General features: G+C 39.2%; 1 protein-coding gene across 1 annotated transcript in view; it reads left to right on the top strand.

The window, feature by feature from the left end:
• Positions 1 to 16,675, top strand: part of rbfox3a (RNA binding fox-1 homolog 3a) — a 296,882-nt gene that overhangs the window by 261,669 nt on the left and 18,538 nt on the right. Inside the window, 4 exon segments of the mRNA XM_056271415.1 lie at positions 4,679 to 4,825; positions 12,413 to 12,466; positions 14,433 to 14,525; positions 16,069 to 16,129. Of these exon segments, the coding sequence (XP_056127390.1) occupies positions 4,679 to 4,825; positions 12,413 to 12,466; positions 14,433 to 14,525; positions 16,069 to 16,129 (355 nt within the window).

Here is a 16,675-nt window from a genome sequence, read left to right as displayed (position 1 = left end):
CAGAGCGAGGAATCGGAGGCTCTCAGAGGCCACGCTCCGCCGGTCGGTAATGGGCGAGTCCGCGCCTTCGCACCGCTCACCTGTTAGACATGATAGATAGCTCGGCTCTCTCCAGAGCGACTGCAGACAGAGCATGTGAATGACCGATGGCACCGGCGTGATGGATGAGGATGAGGGAGCGGGAAGAGGTGCAGCCCAGGGAGCGGGGGCACCAGGGGGTAATTGCACCTCCGCTTGCCCATCCATCTGCTCGGCTTTCCATCTACCACCATCAGGCAGGGGCTACAGGCCTCCGCTGCTCGCCGACCTCAGGCTGCATACACAAGGGGCAGGACGACAGGCTGTGTGGATCCAGAGCCGACCCGTGTGCTTTATCTTAACAGGGCTTGACTGTCTAAATAGCTGCGATGATTGATAGTGCCAATGTGCTGGTAAACACGGTGTCCTCTCACGGAGACCCTGGAGAGCCCATTGGGAGAGTCTGTGCATTAGAGAAGATGAGGAAGTTGTCAGATGGAAAAACCTGAAGTTGGTGACCCTCGACATTTAATGGTTCAGAGGTTTTGCTGTTGTTATGCTGTATAACCTGTAGCAAGAGTTCAAACTTACCTTCATCATTCCCAAATAAGACTGACCATGTGAATGGTCACACTATTATGACCATTCAACACTCGGTAAACACGCGTTTGTGCAGCTCAGAGTAGCTCACTCGCACTGTATGACTTGGCAGACAACTAGTCCAGTCCTGTTCCGTTCATCATTCCCAAATAATACTGACTGACCATGTGACTTGTAGTAGGGTGTATGTTTGGCAATATTTGAGCACATCATTCATAGGGAGCACCGGGACTAGTTGACTGGCTAATGGAACTACATTTAAATAGAAAATAAATGTTCATTAATAAGGGAGAAAAGTTCAGTCTGGCCAATTTAAAGTCATCATTTACTCGCCCTCATGTCATTACAAACCTGTATGACTCTCTTTCTTTTTCAAAGCACAAAAGAAGATATGTTGAACTATATTTTAATTGTTTTTGTCCATACAATGAAAATCAATGGGGTCTAAAGCAACAGTGGACATGAGAAAAAAAAAGACATTGTATGGACTGAGACCTTTTTCAAAACAACATTTTCCTGCAGAAGAATATCAAACAGGTTTGGAACTTGGACTTAAGGGTGATTAAATGATGACAATTTTAATTTTGTGTGAACTATATCTTTAAGCCACAATGACAGCTCCTGTGTCTTTATTTTAGTTTAGTTTTAGGCAATAGTTTGTGTTGGACCACCATAATCCAGCCTTGCTGTGTGGCTCTGTGATTGTGCATATGATACATTAATTTGTTTGGAGCGTCGTCCTGTAACGGGAAAAGTTTTACTCTTAGCTTTGTGTTTGTTTTCCCTTAAAAATTGCCTTTGGTAGAGCTAGTCATCTTGTAGCCACTGTAAGGTTAAAATTAATATTTTTTTCTTTCAGTAAGGTTGCTTGAACAAATATTAGATACGCATATAAGATGTAAAGATGTTTGTCTACTTGTTAAAAAAAAAAATCTGTTAATAGCGAAAAAGATAAATCTGCAAGACCCATAGAATTGTAAAGTTGCTTCTGTCATGTTACTAGTGTAATTTCCCCTGTAAATATGTGCTCTGCAATAATGATATTCTTCAGCGAGTTAAACTTTAAAATCTCATTTCAGCTGATGTTTTATCATGCCATTTTTCACCTTCTCTCGGTAATGAGTGGAAAAATGAACACCTTGCAGGTCCAAATCTTTTGCATTTGAGTTAGTATTATGTTCTTAGCTATGTCTACATAATTGCATTTACTTCGCCTTTTTCCTCTATTTTTCTCTGTCAGGGTGCGAGCGAAAATGGATGGAGTGATAGATATCTCATTATATCTTCATTACCTAATACATGATATATTGCTGTCTTCTATGATTCATATCTCTTGTGTGTTTTGTGCTTAATGAGGGGGAATTTGTCCTGCCCACTTATTATAATTAACTGTGTATACGTGAAATACAAGAAAAACATGCTTAGAAATGTATAGTTAAATCTGAATACTACCAAAAATGATTGCCAAACCAATTCAATAAGATCCCCAGACATCATGCGTGAGGACGTTTTTATTCATCAGTTTTTTATCTCTTATCTGAATTCAGAATTCATTTGAGCTCATTTTATGTGGCAAAATCCAAGTTTGAAAAATGTAGATCTATTTTCTGTCCTGTTTTGGGCTTAGCCAAAACCTTAGCCATGTTCATTGACTTTTTAAAAGTATTTAATGTAAGTCTGCTACTATTGTTTATACTAAGGGTTAGGGGTTTTATTATTAACATATTCCCCTTTGTTTGTGCTGTGCATGATGCCTCAAATCATGCAGCTTTACTTTACTAAGTGACTTTTTTTCAGACCAATATTCACCTGGCAGATGATGTAAAAGGCACAAATATCCCATAGACTCAGCCTGTAGGACCCCAATCCGTTTCTAATAGGCTACGTTCACACTGTCAGTTTTTTGGGATTGACAACTGCATTTATTTACTGGTGTGAGTCCTGAAATGTCCCATTCACTCAGCAACTTACAGTAGCATTACGAATACTGTCTCTAGAATGTGCAACAGGAGTCAAGCTCGTATTCTCTTACCAGTAACTTTCCCTCACTTTTGACACAACAAGAGTCCAATAGAGCCGCAAGTTCATCTGTCAAATCTCCATTAACCGACAGAGGCCTTTATATCTCGATGGTGAGCGGATCATTTGAGTGGTGCGTAGAACTCAAAACTGACGGGAACAGCTCCGGTAAAGAACAGCAGCAGCTGTTGCTTAAAGTCCCTATAGACTGGATCCAAAACCTTCAGATGACACATTACCTGTAAGTTACCAAAACCAAACACAAATCCTGCGCGCGTTTGTGCAGCGAAGAGTGGCTCTCTCGCACTATGGCGTGGCAGACAGCTAGTCCCAGTCCTAGTCCGGTACCGTTAACACAGTTGCGAGACATGAAAATTTACTGGTGTGAGTTCTGTTATAGAATGCGTTTGTCACTCCTATAAACTGAACTGTGTGTGAACGTAACTGTATTAAAGAAACAACTGACAACCGTATTCTGTTGTTGTGTGAACGTGGCCATAGAGACTTTGGGTTGCTCTGTTTTAGGCCAGGAAGTAACCACCTAGCAGAACACCCTAGCAACCACATAGCAACAACCTTTCTTTTGTTCTTTCTTTCTTTCTTTGTTTTTCTTCCTTCCTCTCTGTCTCGCTACAGCGCGAGTCTGCTCTAGTATACAGCTGTCTATGGGCCCAGGCAAATGTAGCTGCCTTCAGCACTTCTCTCTCATTGATCCTGCTAAGCCGAGGGAAGTTTAGCTGACATCATCTCTTCATCTGTGCTCCCATGTTCTTCTAATTCATTATGTACATGAAGGGCTGCCGCTCGGATGCTGCGCTCACCATGCTTTTTCCTTCATTGAACATGTCTGAACAGAATGGCTGAAAAACAAGACAAACTTTTAAACGCAGAGGAGTCTGTCAGCCATTGCATCACATCTGGATTAATTATTAATTCAGTTATGCACTAACCTGATCCTCCCTCAAGAGCATTTTGTTAGATAATATTTGTCTTTATAGATATTGATTTATTATTTCATAGCATTTCTTTCTGTATCGTTTCATAATATTTGGTATGATTGAATTTACAGTGTATAAATTCTCCAATAAGTTTGGATTAACTAGACTGATATTTTCATGAATATTGTGTTTAAATATTTTAGCACATTTCGGCTGTTCTTCCAACTATAGTATGTTTAATCCACGCCACAAATTTTCTTCTAAAATCTGCATAGAAAATGCAAAAATAGCACAGTTGTAAAGGAAAATATTTGATTGTTATAAATCATAAACATTATTTAATATTAAATATATGAAATTAATATTTATAATACTGAAAATAATGTTGATATTAAATTAATGATGCATATTACATTGTATATAGTGTACTGATTATTTAGTTTTATATTGTCAAAGAAAAAGGAAAAACATTTTTGTTCTCATCTTGGACTTTTACAGTAATGTCTGGCAGTTAATATTGGTTGATCTCCAGTAGAAACTGGTTCAGGTTTACTTTTGCACACCATGCATGACAGGGCATCTGATCTGTGGCTGGTCAGATGAGGTCTTATGAAGCTCAGAAGACAGCGAGATAAATAGTGAGAATGGGATGAAGGCTTGGAGCATCAGGGCTTGTGAGGTGAAAGATAAATGTGTGTCACGGACAGCAGTCCATCCTTGAGCACAGCTGTGTCACTACCATTTCCTCCACATGATGGACAGATGAGCACACCATCTTTACGCTTACTTTCTCTCTCCCTCTCCCGTTCTCCCTCAGGTCTTTATAGGCGGCTGCTCAGTAAATGCATTCTCTGGTCTCCCCATGTCTGAGTTTTTTTCTCTTTAAATCTGTATCCACACTTCCTGACAGCTTCCTTAATCTTCACCGCCACATACAAATGTTGGCAGAGCAGAGGGAATTTGTAATATGCCACCAGCATGCCCTGATCTCCCCCTGCTCACCCAGTGGCTCACCTTCCGTAACCGTTGCCCGCTGCACTTTTTCCAGGCCGTGACAGCATTTGAGGTAAGAACTAACAGAGCTGTGCTTGTGTGTCTTTCAGCAAGTGGACGATGTGGCACAGACAGACGGCTCCCAGCAGCTTCAGCTCCAGCCCTCAGACTCTTCGGAGAAGCAGCAGCCCAAACGGTTACACGTCTCCAACATTCCCTTCCGCTTCCGTGACCCAGACCTCCGGCAAATGTTCGGGGTGAGTCTCGGGCCTCAGCCAGATGGCAGCAGGTTGTGTCTCTCAGGAAGGCCTGATCATCAATCCTGTTTTAATTTGACAAGGACCTTGATCTTATATGCATCAGTGTAAAACCAGTTTAGATATTGTGGTTGTAGCCTGTTTGTTTTTTTTCTCCACTAAAGTAATGCATTAGTATGACTAAACTAGGGCATTTTTTATTTGAGTTGCAGCACGATTAATCATATCGCAATCGTAATCGCGATGTCAAGCCTATGCGATTATATGACGCAAAATACTGCGATTTTATATGAAATAAACAAATTAGTGCTGTTAATGCAGCATCTGTTATTTTTTGTCATCCTTTGGCTAGTGTTACATGATCCCGCTCTTATTCATGCGAATGCTTTAAACCATTCAGCAAGACAAGTCAAAAGAGAGCGCGCTGCCTGTGAATGTCCTGACTGAAAGACGCGCGCCAGTATCATGCGCATGAACAGACCGCGCGCCAGAATACAGTTCTCTTTCCGCTTGAAGTGAACGAACAATAACACACACAATTATGCCAAAATATCATTTGTCGAGTGTCTTCGTAACATAAGAGCAGTCTTATGATGGCCGTAAAGAGTTGTGAGAGAATAAGGCACGTGTGAGATCCGCGTCTCTGTCAGCAACTCTTAAAGGGCCAGCATCCAATAATGCTTTCTGTCAGTAAAGTTAATCAAAGAACAAAGGAAACACTCACTGCTCTTGACCAAAGAACTTGTGTAGGTTTAAATAGGATTTTAGTCCATATAATTTATAATTTATGCAGCGCAGACTGTTTGATAACTTTATTCAATTTCTGTATATGTCCTACCTGTAGACAGGAAGAGCACAGGTAAATATGACATTTATTATGGCTTTATGTGAGGATTGTTTGAAGTTCACTTAAATTAAAATTAAATTAATTTTTATCCAGACATCAATGGCTTATTGATCATTATAGGTGTTATCAATCATTTAGTTGTTGTTGCTAGTTTGAGTTGAGAAATACACATTTCAGAATTATCACTAATCTGTGTGTGCATTTTGCTTTAGAACCAAGCAAGTTGACTCATGAAACCATTTGTTTATTATATCGCTATCGCATATCGCAATATTGACCTCAATAATCGCAATATGACATTTTCCCCAAATCGTGCAGCCCTAGTTGCAGCCAGTGTAGTCCAATTCCCGAACGACCTTTTTTTTTTTTTTTTTTTTTACAAATGAAAGGCATGTGTAACCAGTGTAGTCTGATTCCTGATTAAATGAATGAGTCTCATGAATCAGTTATTTTTAGTGAATCAAACATGTATAGCTTAGAACTAACTGTAAGACTTTATTTCATATGACCATGTGTAGTTAAAGATTCTGTACACATTATCCATTTTGCCAGTAGTATTTTATAAATATTTTGTTTAATTTATTTACTATATAGCTAAGACCAATTATTGTATTGCATTTATGTAACCCCTCAAAAGTCTGTGTAACCTTTTGCAAGAATTGTTTTAAATGTAAAAGTTTAATAATTGACTTTCTTTAATTCCGTCAAGGATCTGGAGACATTACATAATGTAATGTCAAAAAGTTAGTCATATGAAGGTTTTTCTTTGCAAATACGGATGTATGTGATTAATTGTGATCAATTTGATTTACTAATTGCCATTTCATACAATTAATGTGATAAAAAAAATTAAAGACTAAACTTCTATAGGTAGCGTGTAGCCCAAATATTTTATTTTTCTTGTTTTTCAAATCTTTCTGTTTATCCCTCCAAGGCTAGAAAGAGCATGATAAAGTGCTAAATGATTTAACTGCATTATATTAGCTTTAGTTTCCGTATTTAGTATGTGACAAGGGATCAGTAAAACTTTTTTTTTAAACAAGGGCATTCAATCAAAAAGTATTGTTATACTGAGAGCAGCTACAGGCTTGGTAATGGTTGGTCATTATTTAGCGTTTTATCCACAACTACTGCTCCTCAATCTGTGTTTAGATGTAAGCACTCTCGGCTAGAATAAAACGCAAAACTAATGAACGACTTGGAGCTTTCTTTAACCAGCAATCTCTATAAGGCTCAAGGACTCTTACAGTTAAACTCCAGCATACCTTTGAATTAACAGCAGCCAGCTAGGGAGCGGCGTTAAACACTGGCAGCTTGTTACTGGAGGCTACAGGCAGCGTACAGAGGAGAAAAAAACATTGTTGGTCCCAGCTTGTTAAAAACCAGAGTCTGTGTTTACAAAGGGCACTGTATAGCAAACAGTAACACTTAAACTGGTGGAGGACTCTGGGTACAGCCTGACTGCTGAGTCTTGAGAACATCTGTTCCTCACACTCTTTGTTGTCTCTAAGAGAGGCTGTCCTCTCCTCTCTGCTTCTCTCCCATCCTGCCCAGTGTTGATGTGATGAACAGGGAGCCAAGCATTGGTCCCACCAGTGGAGACGTAATTAATAGCGCTCCTCACTGTGGTTAAAAACTAGAAGTTTATCCTCATTAGGTTTGTGTTGGCTGACAGCTCCGATGTGAAAACAGGCATATGTGTGACCAAGTGTGTGTATGTTTGTCTGAAGAGACTTCTGCAACTTGCTGTGAAGTCTCTCAGGGACCCAGGGGTGCAATTATCCCATGCCATAGATAGACTAGTGGGAGAGGATGGGATGGACAAGCGCTGTGCCCCTCTAAAGTCCCCAAAAAATTTGAGAAAAGGCAAGTCTGAGAACGGTGAGAAGTGACAGAAGCACAAGGAGAGAAGATCACCATCTACTGATGGTTTAAAACTCTTTAAGCACTTACTCTGGATTTACTGGCTACCCATAAATCTTTGGCTTCTGCAAAATGCTGTCCAGACTCCCATTTCCCCATACATAAAGTTAATACTTTTATTTTCTTTCAAATTCATCAAAGAATCCTGAATAAAAGGTTTCCACAAAATATTAAGCAGCACAACTGTTTTCAACATTTATTATAAGAAGAATTTTCTTGATCAGCTTATCCGCATATTAGAATGATTTCTGAAAGAACATGCGACACTCGCAAAATGTTTGTGTTCCCCCGAGGAACTTTGCGTTCACTCACAAAGAACACAAACATTTTCTCGATGGAAAATGCAGAAAGTTCTGCAAGCAAACGCAAATATTCCATTTTGCGATGGAACGCAAAACTTTTGCCAGTGAACGCGCAAGCATTGAAATGAATTTTTTCCTTCCATTTCATATATTTTTGCATCACCATGTCCCTTTAGGTGCTCCGTACATAAGACACCTCTTTCATAAACATTTAAAAAAAATCTTACTGACCGCAACACTTTTACACCATATAATCACTTTTCTCAGACTCAGTTCTCTTTATTATATAGATTTTAAATGAAGCCTCTTTATCTTTCAATGTTAAGTCTGGAATTTGGAATACTGTAGAAAAAATGTTTGACTCCAAGACAGCTTTCTAAACCATTTCTGATTTCTCAATTTAGTAAGATGGAAATTCAATTTAGAATAGCTGATAATGAAAACTGCAATTTTACGAGCCTTTTTCCTCATTCGAGTACACTTGCTTGGACCATAGTCAAACAAAGAGCGACGATTAAAAAGCTCCATTACCCAACCTTATTTGAGCCTCATTTTATAATTAGAAAAAGACATCCAAAGCAATTATACAGATGAGTATGTGGATTTAATGCTAGTGTATGAAATTAGTTTTAAAGCACCACCATGACGATTCCACACTGAGGCTGCAAAATTGTCCAACTCCTCCCATAATACTCGTATTACTGCAATGATCTGAGCAATCCTACAGATCAGTGCATGCTGCATACTGTATGTATATACTAGTAATAAAAATGTCCCCCCACCACTTGAGAAAGTTAGTGTTAGATTAAAACAGGTGCCTTGTTATTCTGGATTAATAGACCGTCATTCCCCTTGGTATTTGAATCTTCTAAAATGTTGATCACCCAAGGGAAGGCAGAGGTTTACCTAGAATCTCAAACAAGAGTAGAAACCCCATATGGTTTTGTAATGGGTTTATAATGAATACCTGCTTGATTTCCAAACAAAACTAACTTAATGTCACACTACTGACTCGCTTTTTTAACTACTCTCTCTCCGTTTGCACAGCGTCTGTGACTAGCTTCAAACGACTCTCGTGAAGCGTTTTCCCAACCTATCAAGTGTGTGGACCACCAGCAGTCTCACACTGCGGTCTCCCATTGATCCTAATTTCATGTAGGCCTACACTCTTATTAAAGCTCTGCTGCATGGCAATGGTGATGATGGGGCCTATGGTGACTAGGTGTGATTAGTTCAGTTTTCCCAGAGATGACTACCCTGGGAAATATTTCAGCTATACCATAAGCCCATTAGGGTGGGTTAAAACCATTAGCGTCCGCAGACTTTGTTTAGAGTGAATTGTCTGCGGTCGTGAGCAGGTTCATGCTGAGATGCAAATGCCAGTGTTTGAATCTGACTCTGGCGGAGTGGAAAAAAGCATCTTAATTTGAACAAATGGAGGAAATCGTGTCAAGTAGCAGCTGTTTGGGTTTGTCTGTGGAATTTGAATTGGGCTGGAAAAACAAGCGCGGTAGATCAAGCAACAGCCGGCCAAAATGAACTGCGAGGCATCACTTTTCTTCCCCCGCGTGAGATCAGAGCAGCGCGCACAGCCTCCTCCTCACCGCAAACATGCACATATACAGTCCGCCTCGGGTTTTCCCCACGGCTGGGCGGATGAAAGGCGGCTCTTCTTAACCTTATTAGTGACCTGGGCCCTCGATCAATCCCATTGAGCCGTAGGTGCCTGGAAGGCCCATTTCTCCCCTGTTGTGCTGAAATGAAGCCAATGCGGCCTGCTTGACAGGGTAATTAGTTTTAATGAAATAATACAGCCATTTTAGACAGCAATTAAAACCTGCTTTCATTCCGCCCATTAGGGGAACTTAAGGTTTTGCTTTCATTCCTCCACGTTCCGTAATGATCTCCAAAGCCGGCCATGTTAAATGGAACGCTTAAGCGCCGTTAACCCTCCGGGGAGAGCCGGGCCGGCCGTCATTCCTCTCCGGCGACCGCCAAAGTGGAAGAGAGAAATGCAAACAGAACCTTTATCACACGTGTCATTTTGTGCGATTGCTCTTAATTGCTGTCCTACTCTTTCATATAAACAGTCATGCTTCCCGGCACATTTATAGCAGTCCACCCTGGAGCCTCCTGTGTCTCCTGCTTCCATCTAACCAATTATTTAAGCTTGTTCCAAATTACTTCTTTAAGAAGCTGTCTCCTCCTCCGGCTAAAGCACCGGTGACCTTGCGTTGGCATGTTTATTTATTTATTGAAATAAACCTGCTTGATTCAAGGCCTCGTTGTGGAGCTCCCTAACCAGGATCCCGATTAGCATAAGGCGAGAGAGGTTAACATTGTAGCGCTCTGCGTTACAGGCAGCGAGAGTGGTGTTTATCACCCCTAATCAGGCTGCTGCCTCTTAAGGGTTCACCTTTTGGCCACAGGGTGCGACGTTCAGTCGAAGACCAAGAAAGTTTGGGCTTCTTTCCTTGGCGGCCAGTTTGCAAATCTGCTGCATTCAGCGGCTGAAAGAATCTTCCAGACAAAGCCATATCTCGGAGGGAGTGGTCAGAGCCTCATGGCAAATGCTAATTAGAGAATAAAAATGAGAGATTGGGCGTTTCAGAGGGCCGTGAGAATGACAATCAGATAAAACCACAGAACGGAGCGCAAATAGCTGGAAAATAATAACCGAAGTGACAGGTAATTACGAGGATGGTATTCGTCAATGAGATAATAAACAAATATATGGTTTATCATCAGCGATGATGGCTGCTCTATATCCAATTATCCTTTTTTTAATTGAGTCGGGTGTTTGGTGTTAAGTCAAGCCAGAAATACCCTCTACTATGGCTTCGGCCAGCTTTTATCAGTCAAAAACACCACAGAAAATAACAAGCCATATCGTGTCATTAAGAGCACTGGTGCATACACAGCAGGGTGCTTCTGTGATCTTTTGAAGTTTGCTCCCATCAGCAGTATGTCCTGCTCGTTCCCAGAGTCCCGACCCAGCCGAGAGCTTCATGTTGCACAATTGGTTAGGCAGCTACAAATAAAAGCCTTCAATTAAATTTACATCATAGGACCCGAGTTACTTTTTCAAAAACGTTTCTTTTTATAATTGATAGAGTGATAGAGGAGCAAATAGTTGTGCAAGCAATGTTGTGTGTCATGTAAAGTTAATATTTTCTGAATTAATCGGTGGAGTGCATGATTAATAAGTGATTCACAAAAAACAGTAACTTGTCTTTTTTTCCTGAATCAATCAGTGTTTTGAATTAATCAAATTAGTGAATGATTCATTGGCTCATAAAGACAATAGGTGTGTTTGACTTTAAGCGAACACACCTAGTAACTTGTTTTGTTTCTGAATCAATCAGTGTTTTGAACAAATCAAATTAGTGAATGATTCATTGACTCACTCATAAAGACAGTCACTTGTTTAATTCCTGAATGAATTAGTGTTTTTGAACAAATCAATGTAAATGATTAACGGACTCACTCATAAAGACATGCTGAAGAAACATAGTAATAGTAGCATGTGGTTCAGAAGTCAGTTGTTTTTGAGTCACACTAAATTAATTTGTGTTTTGAACAAATCGAATGAGTAAATGATTCATTGACTACCTCTTTCACATACTTTTAGGCAAAAAAATAGTATGTGAAATACTAAAATTGTATGTCCAAATTCACAATCTTTATAAAACAGTAAGTAAAAAATACACATGATAATGACAAGATGGCAAATGTGGTACATCCGGATTACATTCATACTACACACATTAGTACTATATGAGTAATTGCTTGTCTAAAAGAATTACGTACTTAGAAAGTGTGAGATTTCGGACGCAGCCAGTCACTTTTTTCTAAATGAATCAGTGTTTTGAACTAATCGGATGAATGAATAATTCATTGACTCACTCACCACCTTCTTGTATAACAATTTAACCTGCAGAACGAGTCACTGAAAAATCCCCACTACAAATATACAGCCTGGAACTAATTGTTGTATATAGTTTTTAATTTGTTTATTGTAAGATGATGTCTACTGTTTCACTTAATGTAAAAAAAAAAAAAAAAGCACAGTATATACTTTGCAGTGTTTAACTACTAAATTAGCATTCCACCCCAAACATAATTTTAGTCAGTTAACAGTTAGAGAAAGTAGCAAAATAAACTTTATGCTTCACTTTCTATATTAAAAAAACAATGCAATTAGTCTTATATTGAGTTACATTGTTATGCGTTACTTTTAAAGTAACCCATTACTGATCCGTTGTGTTTGTCAGTATCATTTGATAGCAAAAGTGATGTGTGAAGGTTTGTCTTGCGTGTTCTTAGCTCCAGTGAAAATGGTGGGTTTACTATTTTAGCTCCCTGTGCAATCAATTGCTCAAGTTTCCTGACAAACTGCAGAAGAGATGAGTTCTAATTACTCCTTCTCTCTCCCTTTCTGTCTTCCTTTCTTTCTTTCTCCCCTGTCTCTCCTCTTTAATTTTTTTTTCTACCCATCTCCTTTTCTCTCCACAGCAATTTGGGAAAATTTTGGATGTGGAAATTATTTTTAACGAGCGGGGCTCTAAGGTAAGTCAACTGGAAGAGCAGTTCTTTGTCACTTCATACTTCTTCCTCCCTACAGGTCTCCTCTTCCCTTCATGAGCCGAATAATTACAGCTCTTACACAGCAGCCGCAAAGTGACTCAAACGTCACACTCACACACTCGCTCACACTGAGCCGAGACACGTTTTGGAAAGGTAGCTACTCAGAGAGACAACTGAGTGGTTTCAGCTGAGTACAAGTTAACTCGCCCAGTTATAATTTAATAAAGTGAGCGTCTGACCAACACGCAGTGATTCTGCTCTTAGAGCTGTCCTGCTGTAATAAGATTCAGCTGTTTAAGTCTCCAGTCTTGCGCTGGAAACGGGTTATATATAGCCATTCTTCCATATAGCAATGTTGGTCTCAAAGGAGGGTGACATTTTGCTGAGGAGAACTTCTCTCACCTCCTCCTAGTTGATTCACAGGGGTGAATCTGCTCGAACAAACCGTCACAGTGTGCTCAACCTAAGCAATGCACATTATTAGATTAGCCGATCGTTCAGAAATAGCCTGTTTTCTACTTTTGAATACCTCATACTGGCCTATGAAAGTTACACTCACCCCCCCTAAACCTCACTCCCATCCCGAGTGGGATTCGAACCGTAGTCTCTGGAGTGGGCTGTGGTTTTTAGCCTCTTGTTAAAGCGCCCGCCTCCAATGCCAGACACCATAGTTCGAATCCCACTCGGAGCAGGTTGAGTCGGACCGGTTACATATACTATATATATAGAGTATATATATATATATATATATATATATATATAATGGCAGTGTTGATATATGAATTTATTATCAACACTGCTATTATATAATGTATGTTATATTATATTACATGTTCAGATTTTTAGATATATATTTATTATTTATATATAATATATTTATATGCAGAAACAAGGTATCTTAGCAAGCTGCATAATTGAGTTGCCTTTACCTTTTGGAACAGCCTCTGTGCCTATGATCCCTTAAAATACTGCCTCTGTAGGCAGCTCACTAGGTTTTGGAACAGCACGCACTGTATGCTTGTGTTATTCAAAAGATAGTGGCTCAGCTTTCTAGCTGTGTAAGCTAATTAAATCCGTGATAAAAGGGGAAAACTACAAGCGCTATGTTGAACACAGTAGCGCAAAATGTCAAAAGGATTAATTTTGCGCCCCATTCCTTTTTGATTTTGCTTTTTCCTCGCAGGCCAAGGACTCCTGGGCTGGTCTTTATTCATGCCAGACACAAGGAATGGAGTGTCCATGTATGCATATCATACTCACAGGCCTCCCAAAGCAATTACCAGGCCGTACTTGCATAGTGTGTATGAACTAAAAGACCAGGGCTTGTTCCACACTCTTGTTTGCAGTGCATACCTAATAGCTGTTCCGGATATGGCGTTTGGGAAGCAGTTGGCCATAACTCACTGCTGACAGCAGAGGTGGGGGTGCGGGGACAGAGCAGGCACTTCCCAGCTAGAGCGCAGGACTGTGTGCATTAACTTCTGAGCTTCTATGTGGCCTTGGAAATATTCCGTACATTGTTTATATCATTTAAAGACAAGGACAATATCTGTGTTTATAAAGAATGACAGTTTGATACTTACTGATATGCTTGGAAAGACTTCACTATAATGTACACATGCATACACGCCAAATGTTTCAGTATTACCAAATGCAGAATTCGTCACTGTTGAATATAATCCCAGAATGCTTTGTCTCTCAATGTCTCTTTTCCAGTAGCTTTCACCCTTAAGTCCTAATCTCACTTCTTACTAATGGGTAGAATTTGCAACCCTGCTGACTGTGACCTTTCTCTCTTTCTTTTTCTTTCTTTCTTTCTTTCTTTCTTTCTGTCTTTCTTTCTTTCTCTTTCTTCTTTTCTCGCTCACTTTATTTGTTGCCCATTCAAATATCTTTAATCATCCCCTTCATCCTTTATTGGGAATCCTTTATGATCACATCATCTCAGGGTTTTGGTTTCGTAACTTTTGAAACAAGCGCAGACGCAGACCGCGCACGGGAGAAATTAAATGGTACAATCGTAGAGGGACGCAAAATTGAGGTGCTTTCCTAATCTAACTATCAATACCCCATCATCCCCATCCCATGAGAACATAAGCACTGTCGGTTTGATGAAACATGCATGCAGCGTCTCAATTCATCGCATTGCATCCCTACCGCTCACTTGCTGTCTGCATGCTGCACGTTTTATGTGTCTTTTTGATTTTATGGATGAATATCACTTGTGACATGTAATAATTATTGTATTTGATGTGCATGCCATCAGATTTGATCATTTCTGCTTTGATGTGTATGTGCAGCTGTATTAAAAAAAAAAAAAGCTTTTGAACTTTTTATTATCACTTACAATGTGTGTTAACCGGTAAAAAAAAAAAAACTTAAAATCCCACTTGTTTATCCCAAACATCCGAGGTTTAGTTATCCATTCGTATGTCTTACTTGAGGACACAGACTTCTCTCTCTTTTTTTCCCCCTCTTCTCCACGGGGCTATTAAGATTTTCTATAGGACAATTAAGATAATTCATGTAATGCACAAACAATACATAGACCTATATATCAAGGGAGAGTCGAGGCCAGTTGTTTCCTCAAGCTAAATGACCTCCATGGGCCCTGTGGAACGGAAAGCTATTAACGCTAATTAACATGAGGGTGAAATACTAACATGGCTTCTGTTGCCAGCGGCCATGTTTAAATTCCTTTGGCGCCTCCCAACAAGCTGCTTGGCCTCTCTGTGTGTTACTAAAGTCCCTTTAAGGCAAGTTGGTTCACTCGGCAGCCATCTTGGTAATGTCCCCGAACAGCTATTTTCTGTGTAGGCAACAGGCATGCACATACAGCTCCTATTTACTTGAATGGGGAAAGGCCGCAAGCTCAAGATTATATATCAATATTATAATAAACTCTGACAACTATGGTTTCATGTTGCTTTTTAAACTCAAATCCTGCAATATATATATATATATATATATATATTGGGTTGGTTCATTTAAAGTGAATGTGCGTTCTAGGATAAATAACCCAGCCACCATTTTAAGCTTTAAGATTTTATTAATTTTCTGGTGTTACGCATAACCAGAAGACCTTGTACAATATGGCTCCTCCTTCCTGAGGTTAAATTTAGTGCTCATGAAGTCACCGCCTCAGGGTTGTAGTGTCTGAGAATATGTAGAACTGTCTAGACAATGTGGCAGATGAAATTTCAGAGAAAGCCTCAAGGAAGCTCCCATAGCTTGGCTAGTGGGGAATTCCAATATACTCTGGGTTTCATTAAAGCCCATTTCCAGAGTAGCTATGTTTCATTACATGTTGAACCAGATGTCATCATCCAGTTCTTCTACAAACAGCCTGGATTAGATCCTACATCCAGCAGGAAAACAGAAGATCAGAGCTTGATGGATCGCTTTCATTTTAGCATCTCATAATTTTTCAACTGATTAGCATGTGAATGTAGCTTCTTTATTTATTTTTTTGCGGAGAAGCATGAACCAGATTTTTTGTCACACTCATGCCTGTGGCACATACACATGTATTCTTTGTGTTCTGATTTGGGTTTTGCTTCTCATATCTGCTTTCTTTATCACAGGTAAATAATGCAACGGCAAGAGTAATGACAAACAAAAAAGTGGCCAACCCCTATACAAACGGTAAGAGCTTTTTTTTCTTTTTTTTTAACTTTAAATTACATTAAACGCATTCAGACCAAAATGTAATTCTACACTTAAAATGTGTGCATTTCATTGCATTAGATAACAATATGTCAAAACAAAAAGCATATGGACAACAACAAAAAAAACTGCCAAAAAAAAGATGCTTTTGTCAGATTTTTGGATCATGTTGCAATTTATTTTAACCAACTAGTCCTATAAAGTCAGTTCTCCTCAAATGATATCCTTCATCACAAATTTAACTATGAACTATAACTATAACAATGAAAATTGTCATGACCATAAAGCCTTGAAGATTAACACAAATTTTTAAGAGTATATCCTATATAAATCATTTCTTTTTGTACACATTTTTTTATGTTTATAATACATTTAAAACCTAGTTTTTGTGTTTTGTAAAATTAATATATATATAGTGTTGTGTGTTCTTTAAAATCCCACTTTGATATTTAACTATGATCAATTACTATGAACATGTTTAATTTTTCACAACCATGTATCCAAATACTTAATCTGAATTTTGGA

Source organism: Rhinichthys klamathensis, unplaced genomic scaffold (genome assembly GCF_029890125.1).
Source record: "Rhinichthys klamathensis goyatoka isolate OS25496 unplaced genomic scaffold, OSU_Roscu_1.1 h1tg000319l_1, whole genome shotgun sequence".
Lineage (NCBI taxonomy): Eukaryota > Metazoa > Chordata > Actinopteri > Cypriniformes > Leuciscidae > Rhinichthys > Rhinichthys klamathensis.
This window is presented reverse-complemented; position numbering and strand designations above follow the sequence as displayed.